The following is a 21,964-nucleotide window of genomic DNA, read 5'->3' on the forward strand; positions in this document are numbered from 1 at the left end:
CTACAAAAGCCCTGCCCTGCTCCATTAGCCAAATGTCACTGTCACACAAAGAACTGTCCCCATCTGGATTAACTTCTAAAATTAAGAGGAGAGTATAAGAGATTAAGTGATGAAACATCACTGCAATAATCTATTCTGACCTCCCGCAAGCACCATACAATTTTTCTAAATTAATTCCAATTAAAGCAAGTTTTTTCACCTCCTGCAGTGGAGATCTTCTCATCTGCTTCCTTACAAGGCACTTTAACAAGGCTTCAGTCACACCTCCCAGACTGCATCTTAGGTACAAGGCAGAAATTCAGGTCTAAAACCGAAGGGATTAATCCACTGTCTGTTCTGTTTGTCCATGGAAAAATGCCTTTTTTTAGAAAAACCCACTGTTCTCTCCCAAGTGATAACACAGCCACTTGCCTGTGTTAGAGCCTGAGTGCAACAGTCAGACAAACTCAAATGTGGCTCCTGATCCACAAAGGGAACCAGAGCTCAGCTGCCAATCTCCAGCCAAGAATCACCATGTGAAATGAAGGATTTTCCCTTCCTGCATCTCCTGCCAAGACAGATGTGTGCAATCACTAGCTGCTGCTGGATTCAGCATCAATCTATTGCTGCAGTTTCAGAAAACATGTCACCAAGTGCTTAAAAATCTATTTTAATGACATTTTCAAGAATAATAATACTCTGCATTACAAAAGAAAGAGGTAAAAGGTACGTCTTTGACATATCAGAAAAACTTACAGCAAAGGCAAAGAATATCTTCCAACCAAAATAAAGCTATGTTGTTCCCTACAGGGAAGCTTCAGGTGTCTGAGATTCCTTCACCCAATTCACTTCCAGCCTTCATAGAAGAAGTCATTCTACCATGTCAGCTTTAAATATTCCACTGACTGTCGACAATTCAGCAAGAAAATTACAAATATACAGAAAATGGATTTGCTGTACCATAGCTACTCACACAACCAACAGCAAAAATACGTAACAAAATAAGCAGAAATTAAGTGTTTTCATTCATAAAAGCAGAATTACTCTCACATTCCATTCTGTCCCAAAATCAGCATTCAACACAGCGACCAAAAAGGAAGACAACTGTAGTCATACTTTGTAGGAATGGCAGAAGACAATTCTACACACGACTCACAAATTTAGACTAACCCTAATTCTACAAATCATTTGCTGTAGAATCACAGTTGATACATGAAAACATGTAAAATTAACAATAACAATTAAGAACAAGTGATGCTAATGACAGGTCGCTGCCTGTTGGGCAGAACGAGCCCCAGTCCAGCATTCCAGACACCACAGTGCTTTGCAGAATCCTCACAAAAGGCCAAAAGTGATCACCAAAAGTGTTTTTCCAAGCAGGAGGACAAGACACAAGGAAAACAGAACTCCACTGCATTCAGTGCAATGTCAGGCTTCGGAGCACAGCATTACAGACACGGAATGCTACAAATGCACACACAGCCCCAGACTGTGCCAGACTGACCCACAGTGACACAGCCCTGAGGATGGAGGGTGGATGCTCCTTCCATCAGCTCTGGCAGGAAGGGGCACGTGAAATCACCACTGAATCACTGGCATGACATCGCATCTCGAAATAATTGAACCCCCCAGCAGCTCCTCACGAAACCCTCGGAGGCAATGCAGCAGTTGGTATCTCTGCGGTGCAATCTGCAGCTCCTACAGCCGGAGCAGGAAGTATATCTCGGGCTGTTCCTGCGCCCCGGGCGGCAGGGCAGCCCCGCGGGCACACAGCGGCTCCCCGCAGCCCCCGCAGCCGTGCTGCAGCGCCGAGCAGGCTCCCTCGGGCACCCCGCGCCGCTCCCCGGGGCAGCCGTGCAGGTAGCGGCCGATGTAGGAGCCGGTGGAGTGCCGGTTCACGCCGTGAGGAGACACGGCCGGCTTGCTCCGCAGCACCACCCCGGCCACGGGCTCGCCCGGCCGCTGCCTGCCCGCCGCCTCCTGCCGCTCCCGGGCGCGGCTGGCGATGTTCCGCACCCGGCTCTGGCTGCGGGACGACAGCTTCCTCACCAGGGCTCGGGGACACTCCTCGTCCGCCGGCCCCGAGCACGGCGGCTCCCGGCTGTCCTCCTGCTCCAGCGACAGCAGCTTGCGCAGCTGCTCGGTCAGCGCGTCCGTCGAGTGCGGCCTGCCGCTCTGCATGGCCAGCTTGCTGTCCCTCAGCCCCGACGAGATGAAACTCCTGCTGATGTACTGGTACTTGCTCTCGAAGTTGCAGGAAATGTCCTCCGAGGTCAGGTCTCCCAGGCTCTTGGACTTGCAGGGGCTGCTGTGCTGGATGGCGGGGTGCGGGGGGAACGGCAGAGCCCCCAGGAGCAGCGGGCAGGCTGAGCTGGGCTGGGGGGAACACACTGCATCCTGCTGCGTGTCTGAGTGCTGCTGACACACAAACCCAGCGTTCTCACACGTGCGGTAAGGGACTCGGCTCCCTGCAGTCCTGAAGTTCTCGGCGCAGTGCCGGGCAGCAGCACAGAGCCCAGCAGTGCTGCTCCCAGAGGTCCTGTCAGCACCGTGCCCAGCGTCCTGCTTCTGCCTGAGCCTCAGAGGAGAAGCCAGCTGGCTCATGTCCTCCCGTTTGTACTCACAGGCAGTCACCAGGAGCTCCTGCGAGTCCCCATCCACCTCCATGAGGCTGCTGCTGTCCGAGTGCTCCCCAGTGACAGAGTCCCCCAGCCCTTCCTCAAAGATGAGGTTGTTGGAACCAAAGGAACTGGCAGACTCAGGGGCTTCCCAGCTTGGTCCAGACTTGGTACTGCAATTCCTTTTGGGATTTGCATTTAGCAAAAAGAGAGATGAAGAACTAGGAGAGCCAGGCAAGTTATTTTCTAGACTATTTAATCTTTGCTTGCAAACTAATTCCCTGTGGCTCTTACATTCAGAAGCTGGAGTTGCCTCATGGATAACTGTGTACGTGGAATACTCTGCATTCTCCGGGCTGGAGAGCACGGCTGTAGCTGGAGTGGAGAATAAAGGGGATTTGTTGGATTTTGTGGGAGGGAAGTTGTGCCTACAGGGGCTGCTCAGGTCTGCAGCAAACACATGTGGGAGTGCAGCTCCCACCCTGGGGGTCTGGCTGCTACTGCCATGGGGGTCAGAGACAGCAGGAAGGGGAGTTTGGTCATCTGTGCCATCGAGCTGCCCGATGAGAGCAGACACAGTGCTGTCCAGCTCGCTCTCAGTCGAGAGAGAGACTTCATCAATGAGGTGAGAAATGTCACTGTCCTGCAGGGCCATCGTGGAGTGACCGTCAGGGCCCTCGGAGCACACAGCAGAAGAAATATCAGTCAGAGAGAGAGGTGCTGCAGTGCTTTTCTTTATGTCATATTTATGATTGTCCACCTCTGCTTTCTGAGAAAGAGAAGTCCCCACAAGAGTGATTTTCCCCTCCTTAGACCCTTTTGTGTCATTTTCCTTTTTGCTGTCAGCACAGTTTTTGTTGTGTGATTTTTCTGTGGGAAGTTCAGAGTCTGAGTTGTGCATTAGTGGGACAGTTCCATCAGTTCCATCAGGAAGATTATTCTCTTGATAGTCCATGAGGTGATTTGCTTGAGCTACACCATTAGCAAAAACTAAATGTTCGGGTTGCTCCTGTGGAGGTGGTACTAAAGAGTCAGCTGTAGAATCCCTCTGGTCATTCTCCTTCTTGAACTGAGATGCTAAATTTGAAGCATTTGCCGTTTTCTCTGAACATGGGAAAACCAATTCTTTCAAGCTCATTTCCTTCTCATTTGTATTGTCATCACTGTTGGCTAAATTAAATGAGAAACATATTAGTGGCATACAAGACTCTGGTCTGTCTATCAACAGCTATTTTGTCCTTAGACAGACAAATGGAGAACGCAAAATTAGGTACAGTTGTGACAGAACTTAATCATGGGGTTGTGCAGGTTTAGTACAAAGTATCTGAGTGATATGAATAAATGGAAAAATACAACTGCAGGCACTTCATTGAAACTTCCTTGGGATGTCTATTACATCAAGCAGGTGATGTAATATTTGTTGTAAGTAATGTTAATGAGGCACCACATCAGAGCTTGCACGTGGCATTACCTTCAGCTGTGTTCCTAGTCACATTTGTACTATAAAGAAGCGTGGCAATAAAGACAGAACAAAACAGCTCTGTTAAAACACACAACACTTGGAAACAAGAGGCATGCTTCAAGCTGAGTCAAAAGCACTGAGTAGATGGACTCCAGACTGGTTTATATGTGTGGTTATTGCAAAGTGTTACAATACAAGGATTTCATTTGGATCTTCTACCAGCAAGCAGCATTCACAAGGGCAAGGATTTGAATTCCTCAAACACACACTGGGTTTCTCCATCAAATCCTCTTTGTCTTTTAATGCCAAATCTGAGCTCTGTGACTCACTCCTTTGACATTTAATTAAGCAGGGACTATAGATATAAACTTGCATAACAGATACTGGTTTTAATGCTTGCTAGAAACCAGGTACTCTTGGAAGAAGCAAGGGGAGCCCTGACCATTTACTGGCAGGGATTGAACACCTCAGTGCACTAGGAACTGCTGCTAATGAACATGGAATTAAATGCCTGTCTCCAAAATCTGAACAGTTCCCAGGCTTTCTAGTGCTCCTAGAGGAATGTGGAAGAGATGCACATTTCTTTAATTTGTAGGTTTATTTTTTCTATAAAGAATGGAGGAGATTACAGACAGCACTCTGTTGCCTTGGCATAATTCCAGAGCAGCAGAGACATGTTCAGCCAGAGCATTTTAGCACGAGAGATCTCTTTAGGACAGCCTCTTCCTCAGGGATATGGAACAAGCCTTGTGGAGACTCTGAGGGACAGGATCTGTCCCTCCCACAGTTAGAAGGGGCAGGATTCAACCCTGTGACAGCTTCTTAGATCACCTCACAGAGCCTGTGCTTTTGGCAAAGGTTACTTTGCTGGAAGTGACTATCTGTGACCTCCAAAAAGTGTGGAAGTTTCTTTGTAGCACCCTTAGAAGAAACACCCAGGAAACCATTACAGCTGCTGGGAGGAACGGCTGAGCTGTATCATCTTCACAGGCTTATCCAGAGGATCTTTCAGCTTAAAACACAGCATTTCAGCTATCTCCCTTTACTAGGAACATCCTTTTTTCTGCCTACAGTTTATTCTCAGGGTGATAGAAAAAGCTTTGGGTTGATTTTGCTGGCTGTTACTCCTAAGGAACTTCATTTATAAGTAATGTGCAGATTAGCTGCTCCTTCAGAGCCGCTGATACAGGGCCAGTAGCACAAAGGTCCTTATCTGTGCCAGGTTGTTACATTTTAGGGTGGCTCCTGCACTTGCTGGAAGCCACTGCTCCATAGCTGAAAATATTGGGAGCATTTCTGTCACCCCTGGACAAGAGAGGTTCTCAGGGTGCTCTCTGCCTCTCACCCAGGCAGAGGTGGTGCTGCTGGCAGTGCTGCTCCAGCTGTCCCTCAGGACTATCCCTAAAATCAAAAAGAAATTTGGCAAGAGTGCTTTTAGAAGCCCTTCCAAGAATTACTGTAATTCATGTGCCTGTTTTGCATAACAGACACCTTTCCAGGTGTCACCTGTGTAAGGGGCTGATACAATCTTAAAGAGAGGATATTTAGCCCACTGACTCTTCCTTGAGTTGAATAAAACTACCTGCACAGAGGCTGCAGGATTAATCCTTTAAACACAGGATTCCAGCTTGCTACACCAGAAGTAATTTTGGAAGCCTCTTACCAGATGTGTTGTCCTCTCCCCTGGCCTCCTGGGCAGTGTCCTCAGCCGGGCAGGGCAGCCCTACCATCAGGAACTTGTCCACCGGCATGGACGCGGGACGCGCCTGCAAACTGCGGTTCGGCCGCCGCACCACTCCCTCCTTGTCCTTCAGGTCTGTTGGCTCAGAGGCACTGTCCTTCATCTCAGCAGCTTCCAGGAAGCCCATCTTGCTTTTCTTCCTGCCCTTGGCCGGGGCGCTGGCCGTGCGCCGCAGGATGCGCTCGCCGATGGAGCGTTTCCGCACGTGGTGCGCGCCGGCCTCGGCAGCGCCCGCCTTGGGCGCCTTGGAGAACAGCCCTCGGAGCCCTATCAGCTGCTTGTTCTGCAAGGAAACACCAGCACAGCCTGCCTGAGCTCACCCTCGCTCACACTGAGGCACACAGCTGCTCTCACACTGCTTATGAGCGATGATGACAAAGTTCAAAACGCGGCAAAGCAAAAACTCACACCAAGCCACTCACATCTACTCTGACCAAGGAGCTCCCAGCACAGGTCTCCATGGATTCATGCATGCCTGGCTTTCTCCTCATTAGGATGGCAGCCTGCCACAATTACAGGAGAGCTTTGCTCAGTCTCCTGATGGGAGCTGACAAGGCTCTAAAAGTGCACGCAGTGACAGGCTGCACATTAACGTGAACTTTTATATGCATGGGCTTCACCAAAGCAATATTCAGATGTTTCAGAGCCTGCATGGAGAATGGTGCAAGTTTGGCAGCTGCAGATCATGCGGTTGGGAACCACTGGAAAGTCTGTGCCCAGCAAGTGCAACGTGCATGCTCATGAGCTCTACCTTTGTGGCTCCTAGAAAGTGCATTATTGTGTAACTGGGATTGAGGATTAAAGGGCTCCACTGAAAGGCAAAAAGAAATGCAAATCCACTTGGCTAATGTTTTCAAGACTGCCACATAAGCAAATAAGGTACATCAGCTGTAAACAGAACCACTCTACAGCTAAACATTTATAACTATTTATTGTTTTACTCTCAAGTGTCCCCCAGGAACTTGAGCAGATCTCCTCACTCACAGATACAAACTCAGCCAATTAGAAACAACAGTGCAGCCCATCATTCATTGAGAGCAGCATGGGATGAACAGACCCAGGAACAGAGATCAAATCCCAGTGGGTGTCCCCTCCTCCTCCTCTTGCCTCTCCTCTGCAGTTACTCTCTACTGGTTTTCTTGAGCATATTTGTTCTTACAGGAGCAGCAGCCAACTGGGCCCTACAAACCATCCCCAAGGGATGTGATCTCACAGATGTGCCCAGATGTGCACAGATCAATACATGTGATCCCAGCCAGTGATCTGATGGGATCAGGGAGGAGAAAGGAAGTGGAGCTGGGAGAGGGTCTGGACTAGAGCAAACCTCAGCCCTGGGCCATTCTCTGCTGTTCTCTCTGTTCCCCTGAGCTTTCTGTGGGTGCTGCACAACTTTGGGTTCATGTTTGTCATGACATTCTCTGCATCCTCTCAGAAGGCACAGAGACTGAGGGCTGAGTGTCCTCTGCAACCTCAACCCTCACAAAGGTCAGGGTTTTGGGGGGTTTTGTGTTTATCTTCATTTCTTAAATTGCTGCAAAAGTGCTATTTTATTTTTGCATCCTGCTGAACATGGCCTTAATTTCTTTGTGCTGCTTATCTGCAAATGGAAACAGCTCAGGAAGGCAGCTGAAAACACAGAGAGAAAGCACTCTGCTTTCACTTTCACTTTAAAAACATTCTAAAATTGGCAAACCTGCAGAAAATCAAAATGTGTGTACTAAAACCTAAAATTAAATAAGGTTAATTTAAATTAATTAAATTAGCTGCTAAAAATAGCTTGTCAAATATCACATTCTGGTGCAGTTACAGTTCTCAGGATTTACTTCTAAAATAAGATCAGTTTAGCACACTGAAGAAATGCACTTCCTGTAGCTAGACATGATAATTATCAGGTGCTAATAGTGAGAACATCTGTAAGCATGTGCACACCAAGAGTGGAGTCATGGTTTGTTGTAGCTTCCTTGCTGATCTTCTGCAAGGAACCTCCAACACCCTGAGCCTCCTGGGCACTCCAACACAAATTTGGGGTATGTTTAAATCCATTTTTATCAGAAGGAAGATGTAAATTTCCAGCTGTACCTACCTTTCCATAGGTCTCATTAATGATTATATGAACAAATATGGAAGCTTCTGTCAGCCCTTCTAAATACACGTGGCGATAGCCTGGAGAAACAGAAACAGGAATATTTCCACACAAACCACCACCAAGAACCAGCAGTTTGCATTTTCTGCCCTGCTGGCAACGACTGTCTATAAAAGTGATTTATACACAGGAATCAAGTGCCTTTAGTAAACTTCTCTGGCTTCTCACAGGTTTTCCAAGCTCCCAGGACAAATTGCATCCAAGTTAGGAAAGACAAACCAGCAGTAATTTCCAAAAGCACAGACAACCCAACTCCTTCGAGTAATGGTGCATAAAGCACCCTAAGAGAACATAAGAGGTGTCCAAGCTTCACATGAAGTCACAGATACAAACATATAAAACTCATCATCTCGTGTTGGTAAGCTCATCCTTGGGTTTGAAGGTGGATTTCCAGGCCCAAGAGAACAGGAGGACTCACCAGGCACGAGGCTGCTGAAGGCCACAGTTCTCTGCCCCACGAAGTCCCTCCCGATGGGGTCATGGTCCCACACAAGGAAGCGCACCAGGGCGATTTCAGGCATGTGGATGGTGAAGGTCAGGGTCTCCTCCCAAACAGGGTTAAACCCTGCAAGACAAACAGGATTACAGGGTTTGAGAAATGAGTCCAGAACAAGTGTTTGCTTCAGTTCCCAAGAGGCACAGAGCACAAGCAGCAGCACAAACGAAAACTCCACCACATCAGTCATTAAATGTGACATATCTGCCTCTTGGACTGCTTTAAAAACAAAATGGGTCTGCCTGGGATCTGGCAGAGATACCCAGACAAGCTGCTCTTTGGCAGCACTGAGATAGACACAAATACAGATACAGATACAGATATACATATATTTGGAACTTCTGCATAAAGGAGATTTAAGAACAATTTGATTAAAAAACAATGTGGGGAACAACTTCTGCCCTTCACCTCTACCTTGTCTGTCTCCCCACACCAGAAATTCTGTCTGGGAAGCAAAATTAATTTTTTAAAATACAGTAATTTGATTTCATCAGATAAGAAGCTTTGCAATTTAAAAAGTAATAACAGACACTGAATCATTTATAATTATTTAATATTTTACTCTAAGAAGGAGAAATCACTCAGATTAGCTTACCATTGTCATCCACCACCCTGGTCTGATCTTTACAGCAGTCAACAGGTAACCCAATAATCTCCACCTCAACAAAGGGATCTATTATCTATTTTTTAAAAAACAGAATATTTTAAAAACAAGCCAGTGGTACAAGTGAAGGTCAATTTTTTAAAAGTTCATGGAGAGAGTTAAATTAAATTCATAAGAGAATTCAAACCCCTTTGATTGACATGAATTTTCAAGCAGCACTACCATGGGAATTGGTTTCATGAGGTCCATGTTGATGTGTGGTTTGTATCAAGAGCTATGGCCAGCTGTGACTAATTTTCACAAAGTTACCCTTTAAAATACAAAACAAACAAGTTCTTAAATATTACTAAAAGGATACAGACTAGGGGAAATGGAGTATTTAGTAACCAAAAGCTTGAGAGTATCTGAAATTTACTGCTGTATTTGAATAAGAAGGTTGTAGTCAGACTGCCATGTCACTCCTGGAGCTCCCATGGAAGCATCTGCTGGGACCAGAGCTTCTCACCTCTCCTCTGTCCCCCAGCATTGAGTCAGGAGGCTTGGGGAGCTGCTGCCCACTGATGATCTTCAGAACAAGCTGCTTCTTAGGACTGGCAGGAAGTGGATCAGCAGAGTAGGGGTTGAATGTGCCTAAAAGATGGCAACAATGAGAATGTAAGGAAAAATATACACAAATAAGTACCACCCGCAAGACACACACAGACAGATAAATTCTGTCAGAAGTAAGAAACTATGAGTATGAAGTAGCTGTTTAGTAATTTAAAAATTCTTTTTCTTACAACCTTTTCTGAGCTGAGCAGCCCTTGCTTATGTCATTCCAAGACAGAGCTAAACAAAGCCCTGGATACTTGCAGTACTTACAAGTCCAAGAGCTATGAATGCATGGAAATATGGAAGATTCTACATTTGCACTTTCATTTCTGTACTTCCACTGTGAAAGGCCTGACAGTTACAGTGGTAACTACACTGGGTCCTTACCTTTGCACATCTGCTGAGGTTTGAGGACATAACCACAGTTGCCATTTACCCTGAATTTTGCTTCATTTAACTGCATTGCACGTCCCTCAGACTGGTAGTTCAGGGCCACTGAAAGAGAGAAGTCAGTTTATCATTAATAAAGATAATATTACCTAGCACAACAAAAGGGAAGGAAGTCTTTGATGCAACTCCTACCTAACTGGCAGCCCACATTCCAGTAAGGAACAGGGTTGAAGTTGCTGGAGTCGATCCGGTAGGCTGAGGGATACACCCTGGTCAGCTGCCTCTGGTTGTAAAGCATGAACTGCTCAGCCTTCTGCTGCACTGCCTGGTGGGCTCTGGTCTCACTGAATGACAGCACATTCCCTGTGGAGCCTGTGAGCCATGGTACAACCAACAGACAGGTGACAAACAATCCCAGGGCTCGGGGCCTGAGCTCAGACCTCATTCCATGCCTATTAATCAAGGGCAACGTGAGATTTCATCCAATCTTACAAGGATAGATTGTCGTGTCTTACACAAATCATGCACCTTGGGCAACCAAAGGACACCAACTCCCCCTTCCAGGAGAGTGCTGTTCTCCCCTCAAGTCTGCAGGCTTGAAAGGAAAGCCAAGAGCCCCTCCTGGGGCCTTTCCTCCTGCAGAACCCCAAATGCTCCAGCTCTGGGGAACCTACAGTGAAATCCTCTGCTGGCAGCAGGGGCAGAGGAGTCACTGCTGGGGAGAGAGTGCCCTGCTGGGCTCTGCCTTTGCCCTCGTGCCACACTAACAGCAGCACTCAGCCCCTCCTCTCTCACGAGTGACAAGGGACATGCCAGCCCGGTGCCAGCCCCATACCATCATCCACGATGTCCTGGGCAGACACAGAGTTGGTGTACACCACCAGGTCTGACAGGGCCCGGCACAGCTTCACCGTCTTCCTGCGGCGGGCCAGCCTGCTGGGTTAAATCAAACAAAAACACTTTTGCAGAATTGAAGGTGTATTTCAATGCCCCTTTCTGTTGTTTTCAACAAGAAAATGAACAATTGTGAGCAGGGAAGTGTGTGTGGCAAACCTCCTCCAAGAGGGTTCTAGGATGACTGCTCCCCTCTACCTCCACAGCCCATCCACACAAACAAAATGTTTCATTTCAAACGTAACAAAATAGCAGCACCATGGCTGTTCTAGACAAAACCAAGGAGTATTTCAGTGACAACAGATGCATTTGCAGTGCCACTTTTGTGATTGCTTAATAATAAGGTTGCAATAAGGTTGCCTGGGCTGTGATGCACCTTTTTAACCTGCACAGTTTGCTCTGAGCACTGTTTGCAGTGGGTGAAATGGGGTCTGGCATCTTTCCATGAGCAGTGGAAATGCCATCCATGCCCATCACGCTGCTCTGCAGTTCCAGGGTGATTGCTGCTTGCAGCCTGTGCCAGCTGACACAGCCAAAACACGGGGTTCACAGCAAACCCACCGGGCAGCCATGACACGCGTGTGACACGCCAGCGACACGGCCTCCCACGCTGCTGGCACTGAACAGCCCGGGGCTTTACCTGAGGACTCCCAGCTCACCTGTGGGGCTGCCCTGGCTCCTTCCCAGGGTGCTGCTGGCTCTCCTCGTCGTCCGAGGCACTGAGGGCTTTGGCTGCTGCCTTTGCAGCTCTCTGTGGGGAAAGAGCCAAGCAGGGCTGGTCAGTCAGGGGGCTCCAGACACCCCCAATAGTGTGGTTGGTGCTGGGCTTTGCAGCTCAGTGTCCTCCAGGCACTAAACTGACCCTGGGCCTTGGCCAGCAGAGTTGTCATGCTGTGGAGAAGGAAAGCCACTGAAAATCACCTCTCCACCCCAGAGCAGGATGCAGGCTGCAGCCATGAGCAGCTCTGGGTGCTGTGAGGCCAGCAAAGCCAGGCCTCAGTGTCATTTCTGCCAAGGATCTGTCCAGCACAGGCTGCTCTGCTCCCTCCTGACACGAGAGGACAATGCTGCTCCCCTGGCTCCAGGGCTCTGCTCCTGCAGAAATCCCCCTGGATCGTGTCAGATTTAACAAACAGCAACACACAGCAGGATCTAAAAATACAGAGCACTGCTTCTGCCCACCTGTGCTTCCCCCCAGTTTAGAAAGTTTAACCTATTCATTAGCCAAGGTGTGAACAGGTCTGGGAAAAATATTCCAACACCCTCCCTTCTGCTCCCTTTTGAGCCACATACAAATATTCAAATGCTTCTAAATTACTGCAGTATAGAGAAAATGGCTATGATAAAAAAAGATTAAAATCTCGAAATCCCCTTTTTCTCATAAGCACCTGTAATTTAATAGTTTCCAATTTCAACATTACATCTTTTGTAACACTAAGCACAGCTTCAAGTGAGAGTTATCTAATTCGCTTCTCATCAAGAGATAATTAATATAACTGAGAGCTCCTTATTCTTTTGCTCGTATGGCTCACTGAGCACAGATTTCTTCCTCCTGTTGTCAAACACCAATACTGAACATAATTTAGTTTGCTGTGTTTAGTACTGACATGAAGTTGACTATATTGGAAATCATTTGCATGGTTCGGTTTGGAGTCTGAAGGTCTGCACTGAGGATGTTCCATGCAGTTAACTTTCAGGAATTGCCAGTTTTAGTGTCTTTGTCCCTCCCCTGGTGGTTTTTAAAGAGTTTATTCATTTGGCAAAAGAGCTGGCTGAAAATGTCACATGTCAATATTACTGGGTGGAGAATTCTGTATCTGCAAAAATACCAATGGTAGCCAGTCTTCCCAGGCATCCCTTCAGCTGGAAAGGCATCAGGGGGCAGTTACAGCATGTCCCTGTTGCCTCAGTCTACAACACAATCTCTATTTTAAAAACAATCTATATATACCCTTATTTTTTTTCAGCAGAGATGAAGCAAACGGGCTTTCCAACCTGCTACATCCATTAGGATAACTAGCTGAAGTAATTAAATTATTGACATGCTTTCCAGCCCTCAGCATAACCAGCAGATTCCAGGGGCTGATGTTTGCCTGTGACATCTCATTCCACAGCATTTGTCTGGCCAGCAGCAGGCACAGGGTGCCATGGAAGTGCCCACTGCAGGGACAGCAGGTACTTGGAGCTCTCAACACAGCCTGAGTGAGCAACAGGCACTGAACTAGAGGGAAGCTTGGAATTGCAGTGCAGTTATGAGTCCTGATCCTGTCACTCACTCCACAGCTCTGACTCCAGGAGGAAGGAAGCTGGCAGCTGCATCAGCTCACCTCGAGGCTGTAAATCCAAGGCTCAAGGCAGTGTGGGAACAGGGCAGGCAGACGACAGGAGCACATCTGTCAGGGTGTGGCACCAGGAGGAAATGTGGGCACTGTCCCTTGTGGTGGCTGCCCTGTGCCCAGCTGGGAAATGGGAGCTCTCAGCTCCTGCCTGGGTCAGTGCAGCCACCACTGAGGAGCAGCAGAGAGGGCAGCCTGAGCCAGCAGCTGCACAAACATAACCAGGAGCAGATCAGGGAAGAATACAAGTGCACAGAGCAGGAGCAGCCCCTGGGAGCAGGGACAGTTCCAGCATGGCACTGCCTAGGGTGTGACACAGCCAAACGGGGCCCTGACTGAACCAGACACTGTCAGCTGTGTGGAAAACAAGACATTTGTCAAGATATTTGTCTGTGTTGCTCTTCTGCTGCTGCAAGTTTGATCAGAAAATCAGCAATTCTGCAGCACGAATAAAGATGATTTTTCAGTCACCTGAGATGGTTTTGTTCATCTTTAAAGGGTTCTCAATCTTCTGAACAGCAATTAAGACACCAAGTGTAATCACACAGGCTCTCTCCTCACTGCCTCCATGCCCACTAAGCTTGTCTGGAGCAGTGAAACATTGCCAGGGCCTCTGGAATGCTGCCACTCCCAGAACAGCAACCTGAGCCTCTCATTTATTTCACTCACCTTGTGTTTACCGAAGTTGCCCATTAATGATCGACCGTGAGACTTTTTTCCAACTTCTTTTGTGTCCAGGTTCTGTGCAGAGAAAGTGCAATAAAAAGTGTAACTAGATACCTTCAGAAATGTCCTTAAAGAGTCTGCTACAGCCTCTAAAAGGCAGCATTTCAGCCTAATACAAGTTCTTCTATATCACCCTGGTTCACTGTTAGAAAAGTACAGTTATTGCAAATGAGAGAATTAAAGTGAGTTAAAGTCTGATCTGTGAACACAAATTGAAATCCAAAATCTCATTACAGGACTTTTCTAATTTCTTTGTGTACTTAATAGCTTAGAACCCTCCAACTGCAAAGAAAAATATTACCATTAGCACTCAAGACAACAACAAACCATGTAGAAAAAGCAGTCTAGCAAAACCAGGCAAGAAACAACAACGCAAGACGTCTGAGTGTTCTTGAAAGGAGCCACAAAGGAAAAGAGGGGAGGAAAAAGAATCTCCTAGCAGATAAATGTGGACTTTTCATAGGCAGCCTGCAGGCTGAGTTTCACATTCCCAGCCATGCCCCTAGACATCAGCTGGATAACTCCTGGCAGCATCTCGCTTTTTCTGTCAGGAACACACAGCCCTTCATCTTCTGAGGAGCAAAACAAAACTGAAGAATATTCCCCCAGCATTTCAGCTGGGTGAATACTTCAGTGCTATGAACTGCAGTTATTCCCTGTTCAGCGCTGAGCTGCAATCACTTTGGGCTTTCAAGACGATGGGGGCACTGGGGGTTCATTCAGGCCCAGCAAAATCAATAACCTGTGTTCAAAGATTTGCTCAGAGCTCAGGCTGGAAGTCTCTGTAACACGCAGAAAGAATCTTTAGCAGGTGTTTATTCTTTTAATAGCAATTATTTGGGAATATCAAAGGCAGATCAGTAATGAAGAAATAAATAAATGACCAGTAAAAACCCAGGAAAATATCCCAACTGCTCCCTTTCTGGCACATCAATTACACAGTAACTCCCAGAAAAGAGCTCTTCCACAGCACTACACAAAGCTGGCTGATGAGCCACATAAATACCAAACCAGCACGATGTTAGGTGTTAGGAAAAAAACAGTTAGGTTTTTTCCCATCTCGTTCAACACTGCTATAAATTAATCTTCAAATTGTTTTAACTTATTATTCTTAATTATTCAGCTCTGAATTTCTTTGAAACCCTTTCACATAGACTGTTGCAGCAGGGGAAGAGATCTCTAAATATCCCTTCATAAACTAAATCAATCACAAAATTCTAGTACTTCATACTACCTGACAGATATTTGAATAATGTACTTGCATTACTGAAGAGTCTCAGTATTCTGGTCACACACTGACATGTAATGGGCAATCTCAGGTGTCACATCCAGCCCTTGAGGGAAATTTGCATTCTGTAACCAAAACTCCCTCAAATGCTCTCCAGGGGCCAATCCCTTCCCAGATACCAGGGAGCATGTCAAATGCAATCACTTAACACAAAATGATACTGAAATGGCTCTCCACTGACCATATTTACTGAAGTGAGGAGTCTGCTCTCTGCAATCCCACTTTTCTGACCTCAGAGGCCAAAGGGAACCAGCAAAGTGCCTGGGGTCACACTGCAAAGCCATACTCTGGAAATAACCCCTCTTGGGTTCATTTCTCCCCTCTGACAGCCCCTTCCCACAACACAACCTTCCCCAGACGTCTCAAGCAGCAGCACCAGCTGAGGGTGTTTTCTCCTGTAATCATGCAGGGCTGCAGGGAAAAGTCTCCCAGGACCAGTTTTGGAAAAATTGACAGGAAATACAGAAACCCCTCAGAGTGGGAAGACATGCAAAAAGCAGAGCTACACATACATGACTGTTTTGGCTACACTGGTTCCAGAGCTGGCACATCTCCACAGAAAACTCACTCTGTATTTAATGTCCCAGGAGTTTGCATCCAGTCCCTAAATTCTTGGCTTTCTCAGGTGAAGCAGTGTGCAACACATTGCCCTGTCCAGTGCTCACAGAGCCTGTTCAGGGACAGCCCACATACCTGCTTCAGGTTCACACTGAAGCTCTGGTGAGTTGCCTTCAGCAGGGCTCTCACAGTGAAGCTGTCAGGATCCTCTTTGTCCCTGATTTGGGATTCTTTTATCAGAGATTCCAGTTTTGTTCGTATAAAAGATTCCACTTGGTGCTGAGTTGCACCATTACTCTGAAAGACACCACAAAACCCAGTTCAAGTCAAGCTCATGTCCATTCCATTACACACACTGAGGGTCACACAGTGCTCCCATTTCCTTCCTCTCTGCAGGGAAAGGCTTCTTGCATAATCCTGACTGATTCTGCCTCTTTTATTGCCATTTCCCTGCTCCTTTCCCTCTTTTATTGCCACTTCCCTTCTCCTTTTTCCCTCAGCCCTCCCAGCACAGCTCTCAGTCCCGCCCCAGATCCCCCAGGACCTGGCCATGGGTCACTCTGCCTCACAGCTGTCACAAGCCCCACCTTCTGTTTCAGAAGAGCATGAATTCTCAGCTAATGCACTTACACACTTCAAAATATCAGACAACCTGAGCATCATTGTATTCCTGCTCCAAACAGTTAAAAAAGGAAGCAATTCCTGTTAATAGTCATGCAAACTGTACAGACTCAAACCAGTCTCTTACATAAGGCACTTAAAATAAAAGTTAATCCTACAGAACAGGAATGTTCAAAATGAGTCCTATAGACCTAGGAATCAAGTACTTAGAAATGAAAAACTCTGCTAACAACTGTAAATAGACATGGAGTGTGCATGTAAGAAATGCAGAGTTGTCACACTCTGGGAACTGACTGTGTGCACATACAAAGCAGGGCTTTAACTTGCAGTCATCCTCAATTTCATCAGCACTGTCCTCTTCTGAAACTTCTCCTTCCTCAGCATCTGCTCCAAGACTGCAGGGCAACTTCTTACCCTAAAATGAGGCAAAACCACCCACAATAAATATACATGTGGTCAGTGTTTGTTAGTGCACCCAGCCTGCTCCTCTTGCTTTACCATCTGCTCCTACATAAATCACCTATCAGACTCCTGTGTTATTGCTTCTGTGCACAGAAATGTTCTCAACCTACCTGCTTCATCAGTGGGAGACAGGAATGACACTCAGATTTCTGCAGAAATGCAGAGGATTGATTTTTACGCTGCATTTTGAAATTAATAATGCTGCAGCTAATGAGTGGGTCAAATTCACTTCATGCTGGCACCTTTACACTGGCTTAAACCCATGAGTGTTATCAGAATGACTCTTTATATACACTAACAGGATGAAAATGATGCCATTATTTGAAATTGTTTGGCTTGTGAATCAATACTGCCTTTCAAAGGAAAATGTATAAAAAGAGCAAAACCAATAGCAAAAAGATGAGAAGCTGGCTTACTTCTCAACAAGGTACTGATTCCTAAGTCTGATTTTATCTTTTCCAATAGGGCTGCTTAAATTGAGCAGGAGGTGGGAGACAGGGCTTTGGACCAAGATCCTGCAATGCTCGAGATAGAATTTCTTTGTCTAAAAACAGCTCAGCTCCACACCAGTCTGTATCCCCAGGGCTCCATGCAGCACTGAGAGCTGGAGGATCACACTGAAATTACAACCTCAGCTCAAAGTTCAGAAAGCCAGCTCAAAGTTCAGGCAAGAACACAGAGCACCCAGCCTCTCCTGCTTTTAGTGCCATGGGATTTCCAGGAGGGCTTCTCACATGAGTGACTCTACACAGATTTCCAGTGGTTCCCTCAAACACCAGCCTCGTGTGTTTGCACAGCTCATTAACCAGCAGTTACCCCAGAAAACCCACTCAGTGAAACGTAAAATCACAGCTGAGCACTCAGAGGGCTTCTAATTCAGGGTCAGCTCTGCACTGTGCACTGCAATTTGTTCAAACCAACACCACACTGAAACTCTGAATCACTGTAGCCAGCCAGATGCTAAGGAGAGAGGGAAAAACAGAGTATCCTGAGAGTTCACACAGAGTAATTGTCCCTATGGGTCCGAGGAAATTAAACAATCTAATAGGGCAGAACTCTATTAATCATCCTCTTAAAGGTCTGCCTTGTGCTTCTTTCCTGTTCTATCCATCCTGGCCTTTGAAATTCCTTTCAGAGCAAATCCTTTTGGAGTGAGAGGCTCACAATTAATCTGCACAGAGCACCAACTCCAGTGCTCCAGGGCCTCCTGCAGCTCCTCCTGAGCTGCTCTTCTCCCATAAACATGGCTGATAAACCATGAACAGAATCCCATTCTGTGAACTACAGCTCAGAGCAGGGTGAGGAGAAAGGCAGGAAATCTTCACTTTTTCATCACTCCAAAAATACTTTGTCCAAGGGAGGGCTGACAGATAATGTTAGGATACTAAAGGGAGGTGAACTGGTCCTCCAAAGCCAGAGAAAATCTACAATAAATACCACATGCTGACTTTTGTTGCATTCTGAACACGCCCCCAGCAGCAATTTACCTTCACTAGGATTTTCCCTTTCAAATCCTGAGGGCTGGGAAGCTGTCTGGGATCTCCAGTGCTCACAGATGACAAGTCCAGTTTGTCACCAAATATCTCCTTCAGGTACTGAGCGATCTTCTTTTGCTGTTGAATACTGCAGTGGTTTTCAATGGAAAGTATCACTGGAAACCTGGAAACAAACCCCCAGAAACACACTGTCACAGCTGTGTGTGGGCAGACAGCACCTGCACTCTTACCACAACACCTGGGGATGAACAGCCTAGCTCTTCCACAAATTTGCCCCATAGATTTCTAAACTCTTGGCAGCCCCAGGGTTCTATGACAAGGAACCCCACATGCCAATCCCACACCAAATGAAGAACCAGCTCCTATTTCTCACCAATAACACCAAGCATTTGGGCTTGGCTGGTTTTTTCCCCCACACATACATTGCTGAGTGCCTTTTTTTTCTAATAAAGAGAAGGAAGTATTTTCCTTTTATTCTCTTTAAACTACTCAAAATTCTCTACACCCACTCATTATTTGAGACTTCTGTATGTGTGTGTATATGTATATATATACATATAGATATATAGATATTATTAAAGTCCACAGTTTTCATAATAAACTGTTATAGAGCACCACAACAATTGAAACAGATTCAGAACACTATCCCACATCTCAGCATTTCTTCATACTGCATATGTGACAGCTTTTCAATTTTCCTGCTGAAATAAAATATTTTCAGTAGGTAGAGAACATCACAGTATTGATTTTTTCAGGAGAATCTCCCTGTGGATGTGAGTGGGAAGCTTTGCTGAAAGATATTCAGCAGTGTCAGACTGTCCAAAGCCTTACTGAGTTAAAGAGCACAAAAGGTTCAACTTAGGCAGAACTCCCTCACCCTATTAATGGGAAGAGCTTGTGCAGCTGAACAATAAACACAACACGGGCAATAAACAGGGGAACAGAATCAACCCTAATGTGTTTAAAGGAATATTTGCACTTCCTGGGGCTGATGGTTGATCTCAACATGGGATTAACTACAGAAAACAGGCGTAGCTTCAAAGCTGGCTCCACACTTACTCATTTTTGATGAAGGCATATTTATTGATGGTTTCTGCCACATCTCGGAAGAGGATTTTGGAAGTCAAGGTGTAGCCATGGTGCACCACTGGTTCCCCATCTGGGCCATCCCAGCAATCCACTGTTGAGACCAGGAAAGCCATACATTAAGAGATGTCCCTGATCTCATCCAGTCCTGTGCTCCTGCTGCCAGCAGAGCTCACCTACTCAACCCTGCAGGACCAACAAGGCTCATTCCACCTCTTCCCATCTCTCATTCCATCCCCTCTGACCTGCCAGCTGACCTCAGACTAACATGACAGTCTTTTCCTAGGGCAGATGAGAATTCCCCATCATAGAACTGTTTTTTCCCTTGATATTAAATTGAGGTTTATTGCTCATATATAGAATTACACAGGTGTAATAGGTCAAATAATGTTTACAATTACCTTGGGAAAGCAGTTTTTGCTTCTGAAGACAAGCTATTTAAATACAATTTATCTTTTCCCACTCCCAATTTAACTTGCAGTTTTATAACTGTATGTCTGAAGAGCAGCATCAAGCCCAGCACATATAGAATGGACCAGCATAAGAATGCTTTTCCTAATGAATTCCTGTACCCTGGGTTTGCACCAAACTTGTCACTGCTGTTGCCTCTACCGGCAGTTAGATTTCCCAAAGAGAAGCTGCAGAGCTATTCCCTGGGCTCTGAAGTAGCTGCAATAGCTCTGAGGTCAAGCAAAATAACACTGCTGAGTGTTCTTATGAGCTGTTCTGCAGAAAGGAATCACCCAATTTTCTCAGGTTCATTTCCTCTAATTCATTTTTAAATTGAGATTAACAGTATTTTTTTCCCAGATGATTTTTTGTAATGCTAGTCATAAAAAATTATTATTGAGTTTGACTTCGTCAAAAGATTTTTTAATTTCTGAAAAGCACTAATACTAATATAAAAACACTAATGTTTTGTTATTACTTAAATCGTGCAGAGCTTAAACAAGAATCCAGTGTGATGGCTGGGGGTTGGAACTGGGTGATCTCTAAAGTCCCTTCCAACTCCAACCATTCTGTGATTCTCTGGTGTCTGCGACACTTGTCCAAGGTGATCATTCCCAACAGAAAAATTCTGTTTAGAGTGGTCAGAAGGTGCTGAAGCCAGCCAAGCAGTGCTGCTGGGAATTTGGCCCTGGCTCTGTGGCTGGAGGGAGCAGCAGCCCTGGGAGCAGCAGGATCCCCAGAGCAGCCCCGGGAGCAGCAGGATCAGCAGGATCCCCAGGGCAGCCCCAGGAGCAGCAGGATCAGCAGGATCCCCAGGGCAGCCCCAGGAGCAGCAGGATCCCCAGGGCAGCCCCAGGAGCAGCAGGATCCCCAGGGCAGCCCCAGGATCAGCAGGATCCCCAGGGCAGCCCCGGGAGCAGCAGGATCCCCAGGGCAGCCCCGGGAGCAGCAGGATCCCCAGGGCAGCCCCGGGAGCAGCAGGATCCCCAGAGCAGCCCCGGGAGCAGCAGGATCCCCAGGGCAGCCCCGGGAGCAGCAGGATCCCCAGGGCAGCCCCGGGAGCAGCAGGATCCCCAGGGCAGCCCCGGGAGCAGCAGGATCCCCAGGGCAGCCCCGGGAGCAGCAGGATCCCCAGGGCAGCCCCACCTTCGACGCAGCGGCAGCCGGCCTGCAGCACCCTGGCGTACATCTCGGCGCGTGACTGTGACAGGAGCTGGTCCCCGCTCAGGTAGGTGTTGTGGGAGGAGGCGATGAAGTAGTGGCACAGCGGCTGCTCCATGTCCTGGTGCACCTGGCAGTGCAGGGGGTTGAACACCTCGCACGCCGGGCTGCGCATGAAGTTGGTGAAGCCTGCGGAGGGAGAGGAGAGCTTCAGCCAGGAGGATGCGTGAGGTGGGAAATGCACAAGGATATGGCAAAGGGATGTGCTGAGCTCCTCCAGAGCTGGGCATCTGACAGGATACAGACTCCAGGACAGACTGGGAGCCAAACTGACTCACAAGCAAATGCCTTTTTTCCCCAGAGTTCCTTGCTAGCAGTGCCCTGAGTGAGGATGGGGGAAACACAAGGCAGCAGCCACCCACAGGGGAACCGTGAGGCACAGCAGCCAAGTCACTGACCCAGCCATCTTCACAGCCTTCTTTATTCTGCAGGTTTATTTAAGAAGATGGTACTTGATTTGTAACCCACTAATGAGAGCAGCATTGAATGGAGAGCAGTGTTGAACACTGAACATATCTTAAAAATACCTCCTTTAAAAACAAGACATGTAAAATCTTTGCAAAGCACAGTGCAAACAGTACCAACCCCGAAAGCAACTCAGAGATAAAAGCTGCAGCCAGGTTCAAAGGAGCAGAAATGCTTGCAGAAATATTTTTAAAGTGTCACAGCTTGTTCATTTTACTTTCCTTGTTTCAGTTCAAGTGCAGTGCCCTGGGTCACGTCAGAAGCTTGTTGGAGGGAGGCCATACCCAGGATTTAAATACCATGAGGAGGAAGATTCCTACTTCTCCCTTCCCAAATC

At 47.0% G+C, this 21,964-nt stretch overlaps 1 protein-coding gene across 5 annotated transcripts in view; it reads right to left on the reverse strand.

Moving 5' to 3' along the window:
- Positions 1-633: 633 nt before the first annotated feature.
- Positions 634-21,964, reverse strand: part of PLCH1 (phospholipase C eta 1) — a 58,244-nt gene continuing 36,913 nt past the window's right edge. For 2 of the 5 annotated variants that reach the window (XM_085068887.1, XM_085068886.1), the window contains exons 8-24: positions 21,088-21,291; positions 19,465-19,585; positions 18,397-18,568; positions 16,755-16,862; positions 15,962-16,123; positions 13,924-13,995; positions 11,578-11,669; positions 10,860-10,960; positions 10,217-10,396; positions 10,022-10,129; positions 9,549-9,673; positions 9,035-9,119; positions 8,362-8,508; positions 7,884-7,963; positions 6,552-6,611; positions 5,723-6,083; positions 634-3,767 (exon numbers count right to left, since the gene is read on the reverse strand). In XM_085068887.1, the coding sequence (XP_084925013.1) occupies positions 1,678-3,767; positions 5,723-6,083; positions 6,552-6,611; positions 7,884-7,963; positions 8,362-8,508; positions 9,035-9,119; positions 9,549-9,673; positions 10,022-10,129; positions 10,217-10,396; positions 10,860-10,960; positions 11,578-11,669; positions 13,924-13,995; positions 15,962-16,123; positions 16,755-16,862; positions 18,397-18,568; positions 19,465-19,585; positions 21,088-21,291 (4,268 nt within the window). In that variant the 3' untranslated portion in view covers positions 634-1,677. The remainder of the gene's footprint in view (positions 3,768-5,722; positions 6,084-6,551; positions 6,612-7,883; positions 7,964-8,361; positions 8,509-9,034; positions 9,120-9,548; positions 9,674-10,021; positions 10,130-10,216; positions 10,397-10,859; positions 10,961-11,577; positions 11,670-13,923; positions 13,996-15,961; positions 16,124-16,754; positions 16,863-18,396; positions 18,569-19,464; positions 19,586-21,087; positions 21,292-21,964) is intronic. The other 3 variants (XM_085068888.1, XM_085068890.1, XM_085068889.1) reach the window with 3 other exon arrangements.

Source organism: Lichenostomus cassidix, chromosome 9, assembly GCF_008360975.1.
Source record: "Lichenostomus cassidix isolate B80296 chromosome 9, HeHo_3.0, whole genome shotgun sequence".
NCBI classification, from domain to species: domain Eukaryota; kingdom Metazoa; phylum Chordata; class Aves; order Passeriformes; family Meliphagidae; genus Lichenostomus; species Lichenostomus cassidix.